This window comes from Camellia sinensis, chromosome 8 (assembly GCF_055761805.1).
Source record: "Camellia sinensis isolate YWXY chromosome 8, ASM5576180v1, whole genome shotgun sequence".
Classification (NCBI taxonomy): Eukaryota; Viridiplantae; Streptophyta; class Magnoliopsida; order Ericales; family Theaceae; genus Camellia; species Camellia sinensis.
Genome location: NC_138968.1, coordinates 184883574 through 184908801, shown reverse-complemented (window position 1 = coordinate 184908801; position 25228 = coordinate 184883574). Strand labels below are relative to the sequence as shown.

Below are 25228 nucleotides of genomic sequence, written 5' to 3'. Positions count from 1 at the left end.
CCCTACATGTTATAAGAACCTGTTTACAATGTTATAAGAGTCTGTTTGAAGAAATAAAATGTGAAAGAACCTGTTTGAAGTGTTATAAGACCCATATTAAATTGCATTAGGGCATAACCAAGGAATTGTTTGTTGATCTCTTAGCCACAGACATTTTAGACATTAAACCATCTTTTTCTTAGCAAATTTGAACCATTCATTTTAATTTATCCAAAATCTAATTATACCTTTTAACAAATCTGAACCACTCATTTTAAGATATCTATGCCTTACCACACCCAATCCATCCTCCATCTTCTTCTTTTAGTCCCCTACGAATTTTGTTGTTTGTTACTTTTAAAAAACAAAAAATATTTTTTCAATTAAATTTTTACTAATTTCACAACACCATCACCACTATTCTCACCTTCACTATCACACTACCATCACCATAGCCACTACCATCATCACTGCCGCCATCAACCCACCACTATGTCATAATCTCTACTTTCACCTTCGTTCCATCACCACCACCACCAAATATAAAAAAATATATTTTTATTTTTTTTATAAAAAATATTTTTCATTAAAAAATATTTTCTATCTAAATAAATGAAGCACAACATTGGGAAACAAGCTAATTTCAGTTAAATCTGTTCATAACTAAGAAAAATTCTTTTATTTAAAAAAAAAATATATTTAGTAAGACTTTGTATCCCCTTTTTCTTTTTCCACCAAATAAATCTTTGTACCCAACCTTTCTAACCAATCACAACTCATGCTTGTTTTGATTCTCTACAATTTCCTTATTTTCAAATATATTCATATACATATATATATATATATATATATATATATATATTGTATAAATTGTGTGATAACATAAAACAAATAGATTCATACTCGTTAATTGAAATTTCAGAACAAGCAAACCATTCTGAAAATTACAATATATAACAAAATAAAATAACATAGAAAAGCAAACCGAAACCTGCACTAGACAGTGTCCTTAATTTTTTTAAATAAATTTAAAAAATTCTAGATATGCATAAAATTTGACAAGAATAATGTGACAATGTTAATTAATGTGTATTTGATTTTATTGTTGAGCCAAATAAAATAAAATAAGATTGAATGTATATTTAGCTTTGGTTGTGAATCTTAAAAAAAAAATAAAAAATGGTTGCGAACTTTTTAAAAAAAAAAGATTGAATGCATATTTAGCTTTGGTTGTGAATCTTAAAAATTAAAAAAAAAAATGGCTGTGAACCTTAAAAATAATTAAAAAAAAAAAGATTGGATGTATATTTAGCTTTGATTGTGGATCTTAAAAAAAAAAAAAAAGAGTTGGTTGTGAACCTGAAAAAAATAAATAAATAAATAAAAGAAAAAAGATTGAATGTATATTTAGTTTTGGTTGTGAATTTAAAAAAAAAAAAACATATGGGGAAATTAGTGGGTATCCATCCCCAACCCATCCCCTGTGGATATTTAAAGAATATCACTCACTCTACCCAATGGATAAAAAAAAAAAAAAGGGAAAACCCATGTATTTGGGTTGGGTCTCCATGGATACCCACAAGGTAGGTTATCCATTGCCATCTCTAGTCCCGAGTTTGACCCACACTCTTGGATGGTTAGCATATACGTACGAGCATAAATCAAAGCATTTGTCTACTCCTGAGAACAAGGCAACAATATATATATACATAACCTCTCATCTACTCATGAAAACAAACATTACAATGCCAAACCTAAGGCATTCAAATAAATTTCATAATCCTCACCTCTTTTTTTATATTCTTTTTCTCACCAACACTCAAATAAAACAATAATCCATTGAGTTATGATGGAGTATTTGGAATTATATATGTACTACAACAAATAAGAGTTTTAGAGACCAAATTTTTGTTACAAAATACATTTAGGAACCAATTTCTATCGTCATGAGGATAGTCGCTAAAAGGTCGTCCTGAAAAGTCCAAAATAAGACTTTTAGCGACAAAATTTTGAAAATGTCACTAATAAATAGATTTTTAGGGACAAAATAATTTAGTCTCAAAATAGTTTATTTTTTGAGACTAAAATTTGGTCCCAAAAGGATAATATTTCATCACTAATGTCTAATTTTTGTTGTTAAAAATATAATGACACTTTTTGCAACAAAAATATTTGGTCCCTAAAAAATAATTTTCTCCCTAAATTTTGGTCTCTAAAAACTTGATTTTTTGTAGTGATGGGTTCTAAGTTTATTTTAATTTCATATAACCATGAGTGTGATTACATCCATAAAATAAATATACGTAAAAACTCTAAACCTTACATACATATCTAACCAAATAATGAAATCAATTCATCATCTACATGCAAATAAAAAATCAAACTAGCATCAAATAAATAAAAATAACGAATTAAACATAAATCAAGAAAAATAGATTTTGCGCTCACAATATTTTTTTAAAAATCAAAGAATCACTTGAAGAATTAAAGCCACCAAAATAAAACCATAACCCTTTCTTTCTCCCGTCTCCTCTCTCTCTCTCTCGGCTGGCCACACATAGCCCTTTCTCTTTCTTTTTTCTTTTTCTTCTTCTTCCTTATGCTTATAACCTAATTGACATTTATATTATATTATATTTTATAAATACCACATAAATACAACATAGATAAATATGATATATATTTTATCAATATATAAAACACTTTTTTTTATATAGAAAATATAAATATATAAATATTCAGATTAATTATATATAATTAACTATCACGTTAAATTAATTAAATAACACATTAAATTCTCATGTAATCATGCAATTAATAAAACCAAAAATAAAATAAATTATAATAAATAAACAATGATTTACGAAAAATTAGGGTCATTACAACTCTCCTCTACAATCAATGTGGGATAGAAAGTTTTATACCTTTCTCAACACCTCTTTCATGAGGCCAACTTAATGAGTCAATTTCTCATTCAAATCTTAATGATTTTTTGTTATTTTTTTTGTGGTGTAAAGATTTTACTACAAAGACTTTAAACCCACTTTAATCCACCTCAATTGAGGATTGAAACCCACTTTAATATTGCATTAAAGTCACCAAAAAACCATTATTTTCCAACAGGTATTTAGGTAAAAAAATTTATCAAATCAATAATGTCTATTTTATTATTTTGCATATCATATAGACCGTTTCTCCCATCAAATCGCACCGAACCACACCAATTGAAATAGTTCGGTTTGGTATGTTTGGATTGGTTTAATATCTTTCAAATTTAAGCCATTTTTTAGTATAGTCACTTGTCAACCATTTCAAACATATCCTATCAATCCATTTAATAAATATTTTACAATTTTTAGATTAACAAAAATACAATCAAAAACTAATAATAAATATTAAGACTTCAACAATAGTGCGTTAGAGTTAGTATTATATATAATACGGGCACACTAACTTAGGTTATTGGATGATCGGGTAAATTAATTGATATTAATAATTTATTATAATTATTAATATTATTATATTATTTTATATATATGTATATTATAAATACAATATATGTTAAAACGGTCGGTTTCAGTTGGTTCAGTGCATAAGGTGCTAAAACTAATACTGAACTGAAAATTTAAAAAAAAAAAATATCAAACATAAAAACAACACAGACCAATTCTTTCCTTGTTAAAAAACAAACAAAATATGGATTGTTTGGCTCGGTTTAATCAATTTGGTCAGTTGTTTCAATTTGAGGTCCACATTTGTTTTTTAGTTTAGTAGAAATTGGAGCGTAAATTTCACGTGCACGAACTCGGATTCTTCCTTAATGTTTCGCCTCCAAATACATGGGATTGCAGTATAAATAACAAAGAACTAGAGCTCTTCAGTCCATATCAGCCACAGCCAAGAAGAGAAAGAAAAAAGAAAAAAAAAAAGGGGCCACAACAGTGTTCTTGTTCACTTCCATTTTCTCGTCACACAACCAAAAACAAAAACAAGAACATGGAATTATCTATTCATGCTTTACCTATTCCTGATTCAACCAAAAATATGGTACCGGAGGTCACTCGACGCTCAGCCAATTATCATCCTAGCATTTGGGGAGATCATTTCCTCGCATACGCCTCTCACGCCACGGTAAAATTGGATTTGCTAGCATTGCACATATTTAATATCCGTGTTAAATAATAATATTAGAACAGGTATTAATAAGGATACGGTTATATATCAATCGATATCAAATAGTATCGACCAATATATCTGTAAATATTGGTACCAAAAGTCTAAAATCTTATTAAATATCAACTGATATTTAAAATCTGACAACATGGACACGAAAGAAACTACATGGATTTTTGTTGAACAACCATGTTTATTATCATGAAATTTTGTTGGACACATGCACTTATATATATATATATATATGTTTTCATGTTGCAGGAAGTAGATGTTAACATGAAGCAACAACTCTGTTTTCATATATCTCCGTTTCATATAAAAACACTTGATAATAACTAATTTGGTTATTATTTTTCAAATTCACAATATTCCATTTGAAAAATAACATTAATTATGAAGAGTGAAGTTTGATTTCATTTACGAAAATAGCATTATCAAATTATTCTTGCTTTATTTTATGTATAAATTTTGAGTAAGAATATAATTTTCTTTGTATATATCATATATTCTCATTTTCTATGCAGGAAGTGGACGTTAAAATGGGCCAACAACTTCAGCAGCAGAAAGAGGAAGTGAGAAAGATGCTAGTGGCAGCTAATGATCAGCTTTCACAGAAACTGAACTTCATCGATGCAATCCAACGCCTAGGGGTGTCTTACCATTTTGAAAGTGAGATTGAGACAGCTTTACCACCATAGTTCTAAATATCGGCCGATACGCTACGTATCGGCCGATACGTATCGGAAAAATGGGGTACCGCGACGGATACAGGCCGATATACCACTGAGATTGAAAATCGCAGGAGTATCGGCCGAGTCCCGGTACGTATCGGCCTGTAAGCGTTACACAAGCCGTTACACAAGCCGCGACGGGCCGATACTCACTGGTTCGGACCGGTACGGGAAAGAAAAAGTTGAAAAATCTTTGAAATGATTTTTAAAATTTTACCACCGCGACACCCGATTCCCGATACGTACCGATCGATACTACCGATACCGATACTCCGCGATCGATACCGTTACGTTACCCGATACCGCGATTTAGAACCTTGTTTACAACACATATATGAAACCGATTATGATCACCATGATGACAAAGCCAAGGATGATCTTTATACTATTGCTCTCTTGTTTCGGTTGCTTAGACAACAAGGATATCCCATCTCTTGTGGTAAGTCTCATTTGCCATGCATTTGATGTTTTGGCATCTGATGGTATCTGAACAAGGCTAAAACAGTCAAACACAGCCATACAAGTCCATATGTTAGTTTGGCCACACTAATATATCATGTGTTGGATGGGTTACGCAGATGTGTTCAACAAATTCAAGGACGACAATGGCAAAATTCGCGAATCCTTAATTGCCGATGTGAGAGGAATGTTAAGCTTGTATGAGGCTGCACATTTTAGGGTGCGAGGAGAAGATATACTGGATGAAGCACTGTCTTTTACCATCACTCACCTTGAGTCTGCGGTATCCAACTTGAGCAATCTTGTTCAAGAACAAGTAATTCATGCTCTAAATCAGCCCATACACAAGGGCTTGACAAGGCTAGAGGCAACCCGTTACTTCTTCTTCTATGAGCAAGATGATTCTCACAATAAAGTTCTACTGAATTTTGCAAAATTAGATTTCAACCTATTGCAAAAAATGCACCAATGGGAGCTAAGTGAAATCACAAGGTGACTTGCATAAATTTATGCCCAGAAAAAAAAAATGGAAATTCCCAGAATTTAAATGTATAGTATAAATTTAAATTGTGCACTTTTTTGATCCATACATTTCAAATTCTAAGCATTTTTTTTTTGAATATTTTTTATGGATCCGTAAGGTTGTAAATCAAGTCACACTTTTCCAGTCATGTTGAAGTGGTTTAAAAATTGACTAACATAGATCTTATTACATATTTCAGGTAGTGGAAAGAATTGGACTTTGCAAAGAAAATGCCTATTGCAAGAGACAGAATGGTGGAGTGCTATTTTTGGATATTGGGAGTTTATTTTGAGCCCCAATACCTACTTGCTAGAAGGATGCTAACCAAAGTGACTGCCTTGACTTCCATTATTGATGACATCTATGATGTCTATGGTACTTTAGAAGAACTTGTGCTATTCACTGATGCAATTGAGAGGTTCAAACCGATTCATTCCCTTACGCTTTATTTGGTTGAGAGATTTGGAAAATGATTTGGAAATGGAAAGGAAAAAAGTGTGTGAAATTAGATGAAATACAAATATATTTTATTCACATTTTACCTTATTTTCCTTTTCCCTTTCCAAATCCCTTCCGAAATCCCCAACCAAACACAATGTTAATGAACTTTGCATTTGATCTCATAGAAGTATCAAAATCTCTTCAATTGTTCATTATCTATCTGTATTTCAGGTGGGAAATCAGTGCCATAGATCAACTTCCAGAATACATGAAACCATGTTATCAAGCACTTCTAGATGTTTACAACATGATTGATGAAGAGATGGCCAGGAAAAAAACTTCATATCGCGTCCACTACGCAAAATTTGCAGTAAGCCTCGTACTGATTGGTTACAAACAAACAATTTGTGATTAGCAATGAGATTATATGTGAAATTTGATCAAAAAGCAATAATAGTGATCGATTTTGTTCATATCTCAGATGAAAATTTTAGTTAGAGCATACTTTGAAGAAGCCAAATGGTTTCACCAAGGCTATGTTCCAAGTATCGAAGAGTATATGCGAGTTGCTCTAGTAACTTTTTGTTACACAATGTTAACAACCACTTCCTTGATGGGCATGGGAGAGGTGGTGTCCAAAGAGGCCTTTGATTGGGTGTCAAGTGGTCCTTTAATTGTTCAAGCTTCATCGGTAGTTTGCAGACTCATGGATGACATAGTTAGCCGCAAGGTAATAAGATAAATCAGAAGTCTTGCAAAATTGTGTATTATCTTGTAATCCCGATGATCATGCGGTATTGTTAATGTTGTTAATGTGGTGAGCTTAGTTCATCTTTACTGAATTATAAATAAATAAATTAATTAATTAAAAAATATTAGACTTTTAAATTTAGCTTGACGAGATGAATCGAAAATTTTAATTTTTTTTTATAAAAAATTTCAAAATAAGTCCAAAAAAAGCCAAAAATAGTGGGCTTTTTAATTATTTTGGCTTTTTAATTATCATATTCTCTAACCATCATGTAACGCTTATTGTAGTTTGAGCAAAAGAGAGGTCACGTAGCTTCGGCAGTGGAATGTTACATGAAACAGCATGATGCATCGGAGGAAGAAGTGCTCATTGAATTTCACAAACAAGTTACAAATGCATGGAAAGATATAAATGCAGAGTGCCTCCATCCAATCGAGGTCCCAATGCCTTTGTTATTGCGAGTAGTCAATCTTGCACAAGTGATAGATGTTTTATACAAGGATGAAGATAGTTACACTCATTCCGGAACTAGGCTTAAAGGTTTTGTAACCTCAGTACTCATCGATCCCGTGCCAATATCTTAATAAAAAAGCAAAACAAAACAAATCACAATCTAGATACAAAATATATCTAGACCAATAAGATTTTTTAAAGGGGAAACTACATGTAGGTAGGAAAAAGAAAAAGAAATTATTAACACATGGGGGTGGAAGTGTGTCTGTGGTGGGGTGTAAATGAAATATTTTGCACCCCTCATATGTTGATAATTATTTTTATTTTTTTTCACCTAAATGTAGTTTCTCCTTTTTTAAAAGTGGGTTTATTAATAAATTTTATAAAATTTTATTTATTTAAGTGTATTGCGTGTGCTTCTATATTTAATTTTTATATTTGTAACAGAACTAATACAAATAATTCTCTGCTTCACGAGGTCGGGATTAATTGATTTCCTGGAAACATTGTAATATGAAATGAAATCATTCAATGCATTTCAAGTGGAGAATTATTTTGTTCTTAATTTTCTGTTTTTGTTTTTTTGTGATGTGTATTATGAAATTTATGAATGACAAAATAAGGTATGCATAAAGTTATGTAATTTTGTAGTGAAAATTATAATTTTTGTAATAAAAAATTATATATATTACTTTATAACAAAAATTATGAATTTTTGTGATGTTATATATACTTAGCGTTCTTGTTAACTTGGTGGCCATAACAGTCTATCGAGAGCAGACCAAAGACATTGGCGGAGCTAATAACGTGGTTGATGGAACAATAATTGAGGGGACCAAAAATATTTACGAATGATTTGAGATATTCTAAATAGGCCAAGTTTGACATCTACTAAATAATACAAAAAGTCAAAAAGTTACTATCTTATTTAAGTCACATCATCTTATTTAAATCACACCAACTCTCTAACCCATCACATCAAACCCAACCCAAATCAAACCCATATAAGCCAATAAGTCAAAAAGTGCACTTTTTTAGAACATCCTAAACCAACCCTAAGTATACTGTTTGACTTTTTATATATAAAAATTTTTTTGTAGAAAAGTAAAGAAAGTATGTAAAAAAGTAGAAAGGAAATATTGATAAATGTTGATTGATGTAACCTAAATAAATATATGCATATAAAAAAAATATTTTTTTTAACACGTAGGATATAAATGTACGACTGTATTGTCTCTCCATTCCATATCCCACAAACAGAAAATATGACATATTCGCACTTTTAAAAAAATAAAAAATAAAAATTTTTTCATTGGTTTAACAGTCTATCGAGAGCAGACCAAAGACATTCGGGCAGAGCTAATAACGTGGTTGATGGCCGTAACAGTCTATCGAAAGCAAACCAAAGACATTTGGGCGGAGCTAATAACGTGGTTGATGGAACAATTATTGAGGGGACCAAAAACGTTTAGAGGGTGGTTTGGGATGTTTTAAATAAATGTATTTTTTAATTTTTTATAAAAAAAAATGTGTAGAAAAATAGAAAAAGTGTGTAAAAAAATAAAGAGGAAATGTTGATAGATGTTAATTGATATGACCTAAATAAATGTATGTATGCAAAAAAAATATACTTTCTTAATGCATGTCAAACACCTACTTAGGCTTCTTCAACACGTAGGATATAAATGTATATATCTCTCCATTCCATATCCCATAAACAGAAAATATGATATATTCACACTTAAAGAAATAAAAATAAAAGTTTTTCATTGGTTTAAAAACAAAAAGGGAAATAGTCGTACAATGTAACAAGAAAAAAAAAATGGGATTTTTTTTTTTTTAGGATCTCTAATATTAAAATTTCATAACATAAAAGATATTTAATATTTTCATAATGTCTAAGGTCCCTCAACATTGATCCAGATAAATTTCAATCCAGAGAAATTCTCTCTAGAAAAATTCTGGACTTCGCAAATAATTTCTCTGGGTTCAAACCAGAGAAAATTGAACAACATAGAGAAAATTACTCAGAGAAAATTGAAATTTCTCTGTGTTCAAAGCAGAGAAATTCAAAGGAAATTGAATAACACAGAGAAAATTAATAGGTGCTGGCTCAATGTTCCTATTGAGGCGAGCATTAAGATTTGGTATTAGCAGAGGCCTCAAAGCCTTCCGAGATAGAGATTCCAAATATTATTCCTAAAATTTTAACTCAGATCTAAATGACTCAAAATGTTATGAGGAAGTACTACACTCTGTAATTTGTGGACTAAAATATGGATTCAAACGACAACCTTGAGATCCACAGCTTGATCGAACGGTCTCAGGAAACTGAGACAATTTGGCGATTATCAAAAGAGAAGACGACGGAGAGGACGTCTTTGGAGTAGCCGACAAACGGCGAGCACTGATGCCGGTGGAGAGGTCCTAGAGGCAGAGCTCAGAGTCCCAGCTGCCGAAGAGAGCAAACTAGCCGTCAGAAGAGAGGACGATGTCTTCAATGAAGTGAGAGTGGCCAGTGAGGTGGCAGCGGCGGCAAGAGAGGCTGTAGACTCTGTCTTCCTTGGTGAAGTGCCAGACTATGAGGGATTTGTTGCGATAGGATGTGACAATCATGTCCAAGTTGTCGATTGGGATTGCGATTACGGTCACCTAGTCTCATGGTGGTGGTGGTGGAGGGGGCGGCGACGGCCATTGAAGGGAGTGAAGTGAGGTTTGGATTTAGAGAGAGAGAGAGAGAGAGAGAGAGATGAAATGAAGAAGGTAGAGAGAGAAATGAGGTTTGATTTTTCAAGTCAAATTTATCTGTAATATATGAGTACGGGGTTGAGGGACCTTAGACATCATAAAATAATATTGTGGATCTCTTCTATTACTAAAAATGAGAGAGGGACTTTAGACTAATGTTCCAAAAAAAAATTACAAAATTATAAAAAAGTAAAACATTTTAATTATTAAAGTGTATAAATTTTATCAATGATTTGTAAAAAAAATTCTGTTACAACTAGACTGTTATTTTTTCAAAAAAATAAAAATAAACTACTTTTTTGAAAGTATAGATTACATTATAAGCCTCGTTATTGACATTGACAGTATATAAAATAAATTAGACTTATATTTAGGCATGGCATTATTTTATTTTATGTGACGTTAAAAAATAAATAAATTGAATTGATTGTCTTTGAAACTTAAAGAAATAATTATACTAATCTTTGTTATAATAACAATGAACTGGACAGTGCTAAGGGACATTATAAAATTACTATATTACCATTTTATATCATAACAAAATTACAATTTTAACATTACATAACTAAATCCTATCTTTTTTAATTTTATTTTTTTTCCAAGTATTAGATGACGACGTTTGTTTGGGTTTGGTAAATATGTTATACAAATTAAGGACTATGAGTGGCCTTAAAGTCCTCCAAAATTACGTCATAATGGAAAATTATTTGATAATTTTAGAGTATTAAGGGGTCTTAAAACCATTAAAACATACGAGGTGAATTCTCCTTTATCTACCAACTATCTTAAAAATTAAAAAATTAGTAAAACATTTCTCTGTAACTTTATGTAGTAGGAGAGATCCAAGATATTTTTTTTTTATTAGTTAAGGTCCCTCAATATTTTCACAGAGAAAATTTGACTCAGAAATTTTGTCATACTCAGAGAAATTTCGACCCCGACTTAGAGAAATTTCAATTTTCACAAAGAAAAAATTTCTCTAGTGTGATCATAGAGAAATTTCTCTGAGTCGAGGCCAAATTTCTCTGAGTCAGAAAAAATTTCTCTGTGTTGAATTTTCTTTGTGAAAATGTTTATATCATTTATCTCATAAAATCTTAATATCAGAGACCTTAAAAAAAATTCCCCTTAAATAAGTGAGTCAATATTATCTCATAATTAATAATTTTTATGTTATTACTTATTTAAAAGTACCATATGAGTAATATTACGTGATATTTTGAAAGTATTAAATAATTTACTCCATCAACGATGTTATTGAGTTGTTAAGTTAGCTTTTTTTTTTCCTCAATTAAAATGACATAACTTTTATTATACACATTAATTTTTATAAATATTATATATATATATATATATATCTACTCATTTAAATCTATAAAATAATATCCATATTGAATATGGAAATAGTTTTTTTTTTTTTTTTCTTTCTTTCTTTTTTTCATTGGTAATTTCTAAAATTTGAAAAAGTTTTTCTTTAAATCGCAATTCTTTTAACAAAGTTTTGTCTTGGTAATTGATCTTGTTTTAAAAAATATAAATTTCACATAAGAGAATGAAAGTCATAGAATTTAAACATTTAAAAAAATGAAAAACTCTTAGATGTGCATTAAATACCATATAGATGCACTTTGATTATGTAAGTGACCACTTTAGTTACGAGCAATAACTCATGGTCAAGTTATGTAGAGTAACACATAATAGTATTCATATAATTATGTGATTTTTTTTGTTTAAAACATCTTTTCACGGATATAATATAATGTAAGATTGCATTATGTGGGGAAAAAAATTCCTAAATTAAATATATCACAATATATTTAATAAGATTGCATTATGTGGGGAAAAAAATTCCTAAATTAAATACATCACAATATTTATAAAATCGGTAAAAAATTCTTAATTGAGAAATTTTATAGTACCATATGCACAATCGGGTATGCCTTTTATGGTCATTGATTATGATCTATTGTGGTATCAATTATGACTCTTTGTGATATTGGTTATGAGTTATGATTCAAGAGTTCTTTAATTATACCTTAAGTAATATTTGGTTATAACTCATTATTTTTTAAAGTTATGACTCCTCTAATATTGAATTATGATATTTGTGGTAATCAAACACACAAATGTTATAATTTTGTAGAGTGTGTATCATAATATTAGCCTTTCTAATTTTGTGTCATCTCCTCTTACCTTTTTCTTTTCTTTTCTTTTTTATTTTTAATTTTGTAGCAGTGATACACTTTATGGAATACTATTGATGCACAGCTGATGATTTGTATCACTGCTACACTATCTCCATCTATTTTCACATCTGTGATTCATTGTCAATCAAGTCATGAAGTATGGATTACTCTGGCCAAGAGATTTACCTCCCTTTCTGGGTCTTATATACATCAGTTAAACACTAAATTAAGTAAAATTACTAAGAAATGAGTCACAATGGAAGAGTATCTGAATCAATTCAAAGTGATAGCTAATCAACTTGCTCTAGTATCTTCACTTGTTGATGATGAAGATCTTGTTCTTCTGATTTTGAATGGTTTGCCTGATGAATACAATGCCTTGAAGACTACTGTACGTGCTAGATCAGGTCCTATCTCTATAGAGCAACTGTGCTCTCTACTTTGTTCTGAATCTATTCATATAGAGGCTTCTCTTAAGCACATGCACGCTGCTGAAGCTCCAGGTCTTTTTGCTTGCAACACACATAAAGGCAATTTTTCTAACAGAGGAGGTCATAGAGGCCATTATAGAAGCAGAGGTAATTTCATAGGCAGAGATGGAGGCAGGTTTCGAGAAGGTCCAGCCAATCAATCTGGTTATTCTCAGAGAGGTAATAGCTTCAACACTTTTCAAAGAGGCAGACAAGGTTATAACAGCTACAGCAGCTATGCTCATGCAAGCAGTTCATATACTCCCTTAGTGATCTGTCAAATCTATAGCAAGTCCAATCACATTGCCTTAGACTATTGGCATAGGATGGATACAACTTTTCAAAATAATCAGCCTACTAGTTCTTAGACCTCACAAAGTTCCGGCCACTCTAAAGCCTATGTAGTATTTGCTCCAGCCTCCATTTCTAATGTCAATTGATTTTTAGACTTTGGAGCTACTAATCATGTGACTAATGATCTTAATCATCTCTTCTTCTATCAACCTTATCAAGGACATGAGCAAGTAGCCATTGGTGATGGATCCACTCTTCCTATTGCTCATACTGGTAAAGGTCTTCTTCCTACACCTTCATTTCCCTTTCATCTTACCAACATGCTCTATGTTCCTACTCTTTCTTCCAATTTGCTTTCAGTTCATCAATTGACTAAAAATAACCATTGTACTGTTACATTTGGTGAGCATTCATTTCCTATTCAGGATAAGGCTACACAGCAGATTCTGTATAAAGGCTTCTATTCTCAAGGACTTTATCCTCTCATCTCATCTTCAACTGCTACTGTGGCATCTTCTTCTCCTGCTGTTGTGAGTTCTTCTTCTTACATCTGCCTTTCTTGCTCTCCTTCTACTGCATCTCCTGTAACCAGACCAAGTTGGCATTTTCGACTTGGTCATCTTTCTTCCAAGAAGTTGCATCACATATTAACTCATCATCACTTAGTTCCTAAGTCTTCTGTTTTAGGTAATAAAGGCTCTCCTCTATGTGAACATTGTTGTGTTTCTAAGAACCATAGGTTTCCTTTCTCTTTGTCTAATTTTACTGTAAATAAACCTTTGGCCCTCATTCATACTGATGTCTATGGCCCCTTTTCAGTATCTGTTTCTAGCTTTAAATGTTATGTGCCATTCATTGATGATTTTAGCAAATTTACTTGGCTTTTTTCTCTTTATTATAAAAGTGAAGTGTTTGCTAAATTTCTCGAATTCAAAGCATTTGTTGAAACTCAGTTCACCACTAACTTCAGATTTTAAGAAATAACAATGGGAGTGAATATGTCAGTCATGCTTTTCAAGATTTTCTTAAACAAAAAGGGATTGAACATCAATTTTCCTATCCTCACATTCCCTCTCAAAATAGTGTGGCTGAGAGAAAACATAGGCATCTCATAGAAACCATTATCACTCACATGCATCACTCTTCTCTTCCTTGGTTTGATGCTCTTGCTATAGTTGTTTTTCTTATCAATAGGCATCCTACTCTTAAGTTGAATAATCTCACTCCTTATGAAGTTTTATTCAAACATAAGCCTAATTATCAGCTGTTGAGGACATTTGGTTATAAATGCTATCCTTGGCTTAAACCTTATATCTCATATAAACTTCAAACCAAGTCTATCCCTTATGTGTTTATTAGTTATCAGCCTTCTATCAAAGGATATAGATGTCTTGACCCTAAAACTAGGAAAGTGTATACCTCTAAACATATTGTCTTTGATGAATCATCCTTTCCTTTTCAGTCCTCATCTCAACCTTCTTTCTCAGTCTCTATGACTCTGCTTGATTTCTTTTGGCATGTTTCTTCAGACCTGTAGCCTTTCCCACTGTCTTCTAAACCACATCCTTCTCTTGCTTCAAAATTTCCTAACACCTTTCCTCTACCTAAAACTTCCTCCACTTCTGTATATGTCCCTCAGCAAATTCTTATTTCTGTCTCTCAGCAGTCACCTGCTCTACCTTAGCAACTATCTGTTTCTGTCCATCAGCAGTCACATGCTCTGTCACTACCTTTATCTGTTCCAACTCCTTCTGAATCATCCATTCATCCTTCTGAACCTCAAATTTCTATCTCTTCTATTGTTATTGATCTTCCTTATCTTCGTACTCATACTCATCCTATGCTTACCAGATCTAAGACCAAAAATCCCATTTGTTTCACTACTGCCTCTACTACTAACTCCACTACTGCTGTTGAACCTCAAACCTACCAAGAGGCTGTTGTTTCTCCTGCTTGGCAAAATGCTATGTTAGATGAGTATGCAACCCTCCAAAGACAGGGAGCTTGGTCTTGGCCGTTGGTCTCTCTCCCTCTTGGTAAACAAGCTATAGGTTGCAAATGGGTTTACAGATCAAAGAAAAATTTAGATGGCACCATAGCCGTTAAGTCTCGACTAGTAGCTAAAGGTTTTCTTCAAACAGAGGGTGTGGACTATTTTGAAACCTTTAGTCCTGTGGCCAAACAGCCCACTATTATAGTTCTTCTTTGTCTTGCTCTTCATTATAATTGGCCCATTAAACAACTTGATATTTCTAATGCCTTTTTGCATGGTGTTCTAGAGGGAGAGGTGTACAAGACTCAACCACAAGGTTTTATTCATTCCACTCAACCTTCTCTTGTCTGCACGTTACACAAAGCTCTCTATGGTTTAAAACAAGCTCCTAGAGCTTGGTTTTCTACATTTTCTACCTTTATTCTTTCTCAAAACTTTGTTGCAAGTCACTGTGATTCTTTATTGTTTGTCCAAGAGACTTCCACTTCTATAACTATCATTCTCATCTATGTAGATGATATTCTACTCATAGGTAGTGATCCTCATTACATTCAAACTCTCATTCAGCAAATGCGTACTACATTCTCCATGAAGGAACTTGGTTTTATTAATTACTTCCTAGGTATTTCTGTCATCCAGTCTTCCTCAAGTTATATCCTTTCTCAATACAAGTATGCATTAGAGATTTTGGCCAAAGCTGGCATGAGTAATTGCAAACCTTATTCCTCTCATATGGCTTCTAAATGCTCCACTTTCTCTTCTGAAGATGTCTCACCCTTTTCTTAACCTTCTCTTTATCGAAGCTTGGTAGGTGCTCTTCAATACCTCACTATCACTCAACCAGATTTAGCTTTTGCAGTCAACACTGCTTGTCAATTCATGCAGTCTCCCTTAAATTGCCACTTTGCTGCTGTGAAAAGGTTGCTCAGATATTTGAAAGGTACCTTGGCCCATGGTCTGCATTTCTCTCGTGGCCCTCTTCTTCATAATGCCTACTCAAATTTAGATTGGGCTAGTAGTACTCTTGACAGAAGATCTACAACTGGATACTACATTTATCTTGGTCCCAATCTCATTTCGTGGACTGCTAAGAAGCAGCCTACTGTGTCCAGATCTTCCTTAGAAGTCGAATATAGAGCCTTAGCTCAAACTTCAGCTGAACTCTGTTGGCTTGGCATGCTCCTTACTAAGCTTCATGTTTCTGCCCCTGTTCTTATTCTATGGTGTGATAACCTTTCAACTATTGCTATGGCTCATAATCCTATTTTTCATGCCCGTACAAAACACATTGAGGTGGACTATCATTTTGTTCAAGAAAAGATTGCTGCTAAAACTCTACACATTGCTTATATTCCTACTACTGATCAAATTGTAGATATCTTCACTAAACCTCTCTCAGTGGCTTGCTTTTAGTATCTTCAAAGCAAACTCTTAGTCCTTCCCAATCCTATGAGTTTGAAGGAGGCTGATAAAGAACCTGCTGGCTCATATATTCAGTCTCAAGGCCATGCAGTTCAAGAAGCTCAACCAACTCAGTGCAGCTCACACTCAACTGCACTTGCATGTGTATCTCTCATCAGTTAGTTTGTTATAGATATTAATCAAAGATGTTATGTTGTTAGAGCAGTTAACTAGAAATGGTTAGGTAGTTATAAGTCAGGTTAAGGTTAGGTTAGGATTGTATAAAGCTTGTATAAAAGCATTGCTGCAGTAACTAATTCTTGTATTGAAAATTAAGATCAATATCTTCTATATTCTCTGTACATTCTTTATGTATTTAGACCTAGCATGCAAATAGTTCTCGCCATAAATCGATTGATTTTGCAAGACTTGAGTACACTGGAGGACATGAATAATTGAATCCAACCCAAATTTATCAATAAGAGATCAATTTCAAATAATAATAAAAAGTAAATAAAAGAAAGAAGAAAAAAGCACATTCTATCACACAAAATAAAATAAAAGAAAAATTTAGAGAACAATGATACTTGGTCATATTTTTCTTTTCATATAGTAAATAGTAATTTCAGACAATAATAATTTTGCAACTGAATTGTTTAAAATTAATATAAATCTTATAACAGTCAAATAATGGAAGGATTTATTAAATAATAGTTTTATTAAATTATTCCAATACAATCTTCTTTTAGATGGCTTAAAACTTTTTCTACCAAACCTTCTAATATAAAGTTGTCAATTCTTTTAAAATATTATGTGGTAATTTGACAACCTCAAATATGATATATATAAAAAAAAAATTAAAAAAAAAAAACTCCACCCTATATGTTAAGTTTATTATATTTTTAAAATTTTAAACAAAACCCTCCTAATGTTAGTCTCACATAACTAACAAAAATTGTAAAATATCTTTTCTTATTAAATATCATAAAGTCTTACAGATATTTATACTCAATGAAGTCTCATTGAGTTTGTTACAAATCAATGTAACTAAATCACTCTACTCTCATAATCGTATCTATTATAACTACCTTTAATATCTTGCATGCGCGTAAGCTGAGTTGTTTGTAATGGCTTCTCTTGTGACTTGAGTTGGGAGTGTGACTTAAGCTGATATGGTTGAGGAAGCTGGGAGTGTGGCTTGAGCTGAGATAGTTGAGAGTATTTCTCAATACTCTTATCATTCCCCCTCAAACCAATGGGGCTGGGACAGCCCCATTAGTTTGTCCTTAAGATAATGAAACCGAGAAGAAAACAATGGCTTAGTAAAAATGTCAGCAACTTGATCAGCCGTAGGAATATAAGAAAGAGAAATCTATTTAGAAGTAACCCTTTCACAAATAAAATGGCAATCAATTTGGAAATGCTTAGAACGTGCATAAAAGACTAGATTTGAAGCCAAAGCCATAGCAGACACATTATCACACCAAAGAATAGGTGGAGAAGAGCAAGAGATGGATAACTCTTTGAGCAGCTATTGAAGCCAACATAACTCAGCAACAGTATGAGCCATGGATCGATATTCAGCCTCAGTAGAGGACCTAGAGATAGTAGCCTACTTTTTAGCAGACCAGGAAATAAGATTGGGACCAAGAAACACACAAAAGCCTGATGTAGATCTGCGATCCACACAGTCTCCAGCCTAATTAGAGTCAGTGTAGGCATGAAGAAGAAAAGGACCAGGTGTGAAAGAGAGACCTTGAGGTAAAGTGCCTTTAACATATCAAAGAATCCTTTTGACTACAGCAAAATGGCCAACAAAGGGAGAGTGCATATGCTGACAGGCTTGATTAACAGCTAAAGCTATGTCAGGCCTGGTTATAGTTAAGTACTGTAAACCACTAACTAGGCTGCGATAAAGAGAAGGTTGTGAAAAAGGCAAATCGACAGCAATACCAGAGGGGGATTTGAGAGCCATAAGAGTGGAGCTAGGCTTGCAATCCACCATGCCTGCCTTGAACAATAGTTCACCAGCATATTTTTGTTGTGAAAGGAAAAAGCCATGAGAATGAGATTGAACTAAAATGCCTAAGAAACACGAGACAAAACCCAGTTCTTTCATGGAAAAGACCTCTTGTATTTGCACAAGAAGAGCATTGATGAGAGTAAAATCACTCCTAGTGAGCAAGATATCATCAACATAGACGAGAATGATCGTAATAGAAGTAGAGGTAGTCTTGGCAAACAGAGAAGAATCTGAATGACTAAGGAGAAACCTCTGCCCAAGCAAGAACTTAGAGAATGTATAATACCATGCCCTAGGAGCCTGCTTGAGGCCATAAAGAGCCTTGTGGAGTTTACAGACATGCAAAGGGTACTGAGGATCAATAAAACCTTGGGGTTGATCCATATACACCTCATTTTCCAAAGTTCCATATAAGAAAGCATTGGAGATATCCAATTGCTTAATAGGCCAATAATGATAAAGGGGTAGGCACAAAAGCACACGAACCACTGGACTGAAGGTCTCATGGTAGTTAATACCTTCTTGTTAATGATAGCCCTTGGCAACAAGCCAAGCTTTATAGCAAGAAATAGAGCCATCCGAGTTCTTCTTGGTTCTGAAAACCCATTTACAGCTAATGGAAAGCTTTTGAGAAGGAAAGGGCACTAAAGACCAGGTTCCTTGATGATGGAAAGCTTGAATTTCGTCAGACATAGCTTGAAACCAAATTGGAGAGTGAAAAGCCAACTTAGTGATGACAGGTTCTGTTTGGGTAAGATCAGGAGTGTGAGTGAAAAGAGCTGTAGTTTTGGACCTGGTGAGCATAGGATGAACATTAGAAAGGGATTAGGAAGGAAAAGGAAGATCAATAAAGATAGATTGAATGGGGATAGAGACAGGTGCAGGGGTTGGAGCAGGAGATGGTTAAATAAAAGCTAAAATAGACTAAGCAACAGTAGGAGAAGATGCACAAGGAAGGACAGCAGGAGACTGTGTAGTAGGTTGTGCATTAGGTTGTATAGCAGACGGTGATGGAGCAAGAGTAGACTGAGGAGCTATATGAGTTGTGGGAAACTGAGACACAGTAGGGCTGAATTGAGAAGCAGGAAAAAGCTGAGTAATAGTAGACTGAACAATAAAGGGGACAGAGGACCAAAAGAGAGAAGAAATGATAGGTAAAGTAAGAGGGACTACAGTAGTGTGAGCAAAAGGAAAACAACTCTCATTGAACAAGACATGTCGAGAGAGGAAAAATTTCCCTGTATTGGGATCCAAGCATCTGTAGCCCTTAGTGAAAAGATGATATCCCAAAAAGACACAAAGAGTGGACCTTGGTTGAAGTTTATTAGAATTGTAAGGCCTAAGCCAAGGGAAACATTGGTAACCAAAGACTTTGAGAAAAGTGTAATCAGTAATGGATTTAAACAATAATTGATAAGGAGATGAATAACCTAGAGATAGACTGGGCATCCTGTTAATGAGAAACACAAAAGTAGCCATGGCCTCAAACTAATACTCAAGAGGGACAGAAAATTGAGACAACAAAGCAATAGCAATTTGAGTGATATGTTGATGTTTTCTTTTGGCAATGCCATTCTGTTCAGGAGTATAAGAACAACTAAGCTGGTGAATGATACCATGAGAGGCAAGATAATCATGCATTTTATGATTCACAAACTCACTACCATTATCTGTGCGAAAAATTTTGAGTGAGAGATTGAATTGTTTCTCAGCATAATTCTTGAAATGAACAAATGTAGAGTACACTTCACTTTTAACAAATAAAGGAAAAATCCATGTAAATCTAATGAAGTCATCTACAAACAAAAGGTAATATTGATAGTGTGATAATCCAGATTTTTAATTATTCTGTAGAATTTATACTAATATTATTTAATCTCAGTTCGGAAAATATATAATTTATTATATATTATTATGTGTAATTTTTGTAAAATAATATAATTATTAAAAGTTTAGGGGTCAAAATATAAATAATAATAATATAGATAATATAAATAATAATAATAATAATAATGGACATAATAATAAAATAAATAATTAATTTTCTGTTAGTATGTGATAATGTGTAATTTAATTAAGAATTAATTAATTTATATAATTATATTAAAATATTAGGTCAAAAGATAATTATCTTAAATATCTATTAAAAATAAGAACGAATTTATATAATTATTACTGAATCTGCCACGTAGCGCCTTTTCCCCCCTATAAATACGGAGGCGCCTGGAGAGAAAACGGAAGGAAGAAAGAAAAAGAAAGGAAGAGAGAAAGAAAAGAAAGAAAAAGAAGAGAAAATAAAGAAAGGAAAGGGAGGAAAAGAAGGAAGAAGTAGTGGAAGGTGAAAGGGTCTTTGATAGTGGAAAGGAAGAGTAAGGTATTAAAGTTAAAGTGAGTTATATTATACATTGAGTCTCCAAAATATATTTTACGTATGTTTTAACTTACGAAAATTTGTTTTACACAAATTATGTTTTTAATAAAAGTTATGTTTTATAAAATTTCAGTTACGTGGTTTATCTTCTAAACCCTATTTCCTTAAAAGGAAACCCATGGATATGTCTGTTTATATTTTAAAGAATATTTGGCTATGACCTTATATAAAATTATGTTTTGTAAGTACCACACGGGAGTCCCAAGCCTTGGGGGACTTAAATAACCATTGGCCTCTGTTTGATCACTTTGTGGTCCTCTGTTTGTCATGGATCCACTGACCTCTGTTTTGTGCGGACCAAAGTGTTGTGCGGAACTAAATGCTACACTATTGTGGGAGCCACCTCTAGAATCCGTACGAGCCACCTCTTGAATTCGTACCTCTGTTCTGTGCGGACCAAAGTGCTGTGCGGAACTAAGTGTTACACTATTGTGGAAGCCACCTCTAGAATTCGTACGAGCCACCTCTTGAATCCGTACCTCTGTTCTGACTGTCACTTCTGTGACCTCTGTTCTGTTCTGTTCTGTACCGTGGTTATGGCTATTTACTTACATAATCCATCTATTTCAGTTCTGCTATTCAAATGATTTCTGCTACTCAAAGGATTTATTTATATAAATGTTTTGGCCTAACTCACTATCCATGGTTATTTCGTGTCTCTTATACTCTTGGTATAATATTTCTCACTCTGTCATGTGCTTATAGTTGTTTACCAATTTTCAGAAATCAATGCACTTCAGAAATAGCCTTTGGAAAGTCTTAGATGCGGGGCTGCGGAGTAGACACCCACACAGTACTTTTCGATATATTTTTATATGTAAATATCGACCTTTTTGGTCAATAAATTTTGTACTAAAAATAGACGCTCCAATGATTATTTTCGTACGCTTAATTAAATATTTCTTCCGCTTGCGTTTATTAATTTGTCTAAGAATTGGCCGTAGGTAACCTCAGTTACTGGCCATCACGATACTTAACCCTTGGGTACGGGGAGCGGGTCGTGACAAATGGTATCAGAACAATGGTTTATAAAATAAAAGATCATCATTGGAGCATAGGACACATGCACATTTAAGAAGTATGGTAACGGCTAATTAGTACATAAATATTGCATTTTGTTCATCGATTTAATTATATTATAATTTTATATGATTATATATAATAAATTTTTTTTAGTATGCCTAATTTGTGAAGGATATTAGATATAATTTATATTTGTTCTAATAAAAGAAGAACAAGAAAAGAAGGATGTCGGGCTCAAGCACTCACCAAAATTATAATATAATTAAATACATATAATTTTCTGTTCAGTATTCAAAAAAAAAAAAAAATTATTTCAACTTTTAAAAGTGGGTTCAAATTATAAAGATACTAATTTTGAAATTATTTTCCATCAATGAAAAGTTCATCTCCTGTATATGATTCTGTCATTGTATTCTCATTTTATTTTATTTTATTCATTTATTTTTATCGTAAACAAAACGAGTGAAAAGTTTTTAAAGTCGCTCCTTATTTCTCATTTTGGCCCAAACCAATTTCTGACAACTAGACCGTGAGTTATTTTTGGTAAAAAATTTTTGAGATACTATTTTCTATCAGATTAATCATCTAATATATATTTATCAGAGTGCGCAGCGGATAACTTACACCTATGGCAAATTTCGAGGACGAAATTTTAAAAGGGGGGAAGATTGTGACAACCCAAATTTTTAATTATTCTGTAGAATTTATACTAATATTATTTAATCTCAGTTCGGAAAATATATAATTTATTATATATTATTATGTGCAATTTTTGTAAAATAATATAATTATTAAAAGTTTAGAGGTCAAAATATAAATAATAATAATATAGATAATATAAATAATAATAATAATAATAATGGACATAATAATAAAATAATTAATTAATTTTCTGTTAGTATGTGATAATGTGTAATTTAATTAAGAATTAATTAATTTATATAATTATATTAAAATATTAAGTCAAAAGATAATTATCTTAAATATCTATTAAGAATAAGAACGAATTTATATAATTATTACTGAATCTGCCACGTAGCGCCTTTTCCCCCCTATAAATACGGAGGCGCCTGGAGAGAAAACGGAAGGAAGAAAGAAAAAGAAAGGAAGAGAGAAAGAAAAGAAAGAAAAAGAAGAGAAAAGAAAGAAAGGAATGGGAGGAAAAGAAGGGAGAAATAGTGGAAGGTGAAAGGATCTTTGATAGTGGAAATGAAGAGTGAGGTATTAAAGTTAAAGTGAGTTATATTATACATTGAGTCACCAAAATATATTTTACGTGTGTTTTAACTTACCAAAATCTATTTTACACAAGTTATGTTTTTAATAAAAGTTATGTTTTATAAAAGTTTCAGTTACGCGGTTTATTTTCTGAACCATATTTCCTTAAAAGGAAACCCATGGATATGTCTGTTTATATTTTAAAGAATATTTGGCTATGACCTTATATAAAATTATGTTTTGTAAGTACCACACGGGAGTCCCACGTCTTGGGGGACTTAAATAACCATTGGCCTCTGTTTGACCACTTTGTGGTCCTCTGTTTGTCATGGATCCACTGACCTCTGTTTTGTGCGGACCAAAGTGCTGTGCGGAACTAAGTGCTACACTATTGTGGGAGCCACCTCTAGAATCCGTACGAGCCACCTCTTGAATCCGTACCTCTGTTCTGTGCGGACCAAAGTGCTGTGCGGAACTAAGTGCTACACTATTGTGGGAGCCACCTCTAGAATCCGTACGAGCCACCTCTTGAATCCGTACCTCTGTTCTGACTGTCACTTCTGTGACCTCTATTTTGTTCTATTCTGTATCGTGGTTATGGCTATTTACTTACAAAATCTATGTATTTCAGTTCTGCTATTCAAATGATTTCTGCTACTCAAAGGATTTATATATATAAATGTTTTGGCCTAACTCACTATCCATGGTTATTTCGTGTCTCTTATACTCTTGGTATAATATTTCTCAATCTGCCATGTGCTTATAGTTGTTTACCAATTTTCAGGAATCAATGCACTTCAGAAATAGCCTTTGGAAAGTCTTAGATGCGGGGCTGCGGAGTAGACACCCACACAGTACTTTTCGATATATTTTTATATGTAAATATCGACCTTTTTGGTCACTAAATTTTGTAATAAAAATAGAAGCTCCAATGATTATTTCCGTACGCTTAATTAAATATTTCTTCCGCTTGCGTTTATTAATTTGTCTAAGAATTGGCCGTAGGTAACCTCAGTTACTGGCCATCACGATACTTAACCCTTGGGTACGGGGAGCGGGTCGTGACAGATAACCATTCTTGGAAACATGAAATGGTCCCCAAACATCATTGTGCACAAGAGAAAAAGGTTAAGAGGCAGTTAATGTAGAAAGCTTAAAAGGAAGTTTGTGAATCTTAGCAACATTGCAAGGAGTACAAGACAAAACACCATATTTATTTGAAAAACTAACAGGGAAATGTTTAGCTATGTGATGAAACTTTGAGGATGATGGATGGCCCAATCTTTGATGCCAAGTATCCAAAGACACCTTAGACTGGGAAAAAGTGTGGTAAGCTTGTGAGCAAGGAGTAGTAGATGAAGAAGTAAATTGATATAAGCCATGAATACGAGGGCTTCTATGGAGCACCTGTTTCATAAGATTGTCCTGAATGAGAAAAGAGTTAGCATCAAAAATCACAAAACAGTTATTATCTTGAGCCAACTTATGCACAGATAATAGATTGGATGAAATTTATGGCACATGAAGCATATCTTGAAGGTGAAAAGAAGATTGTGGAGTTGGTTAAATACCCTTACCAACATGTAGAATAGGCAATGTCTGGCCATTGTCAGTTCCATGATAAGGCTGATAGAAATGAAAATTGCCTAGATCATTGGTAGTGTGACTAGTTGCTGCAGAATCCACAAACCATGGTGTGGAAGAACCAGATGAAAGAGATATTGGACCAGATGAAGAAGGTGGAGATTGAATTGCAGAATAAGCTGTGGATTGTGATATGCCAGAGGAGGAGGAAGAGTTTGAGGATAAATAATTGGGATCCATTTTGAACCAACAATCAAGAGCAATGTGACTATGACCTCCACAGATTTGACAAGTGGTAGAAGAGTAATTGCCTTGAGTGAACTGTCCATGTCCTTGTCTGCCTCTAG

General features: G+C 33.0%; 1 protein-coding gene across 1 annotated transcript; it reads left to right on the top strand.

Moving 5' to 3' along the window:
• The first annotated feature begins 3858 nt into the window (after positions 1–3858).
• On the top strand, positions 3859–8065 carry LOC114300069 ((-)-germacrene D synthase). Its single transcript, XM_082884329.1, is given in 8 exon segments — positions 3859–4110; positions 4677–4837; positions 5204–5322; positions 5462–5834; positions 6065–6283; positions 6538–6676; positions 6788–7036; positions 7345–8065. Coding segments are annotated over 8 exon segments (1692 nt in total). The 5' UTR covers positions 3859–3975; the 3' UTR covers positions 7642–8065.
• The last annotated feature ends 17163 nt before the right edge of the window (positions 8066–25228 follow it).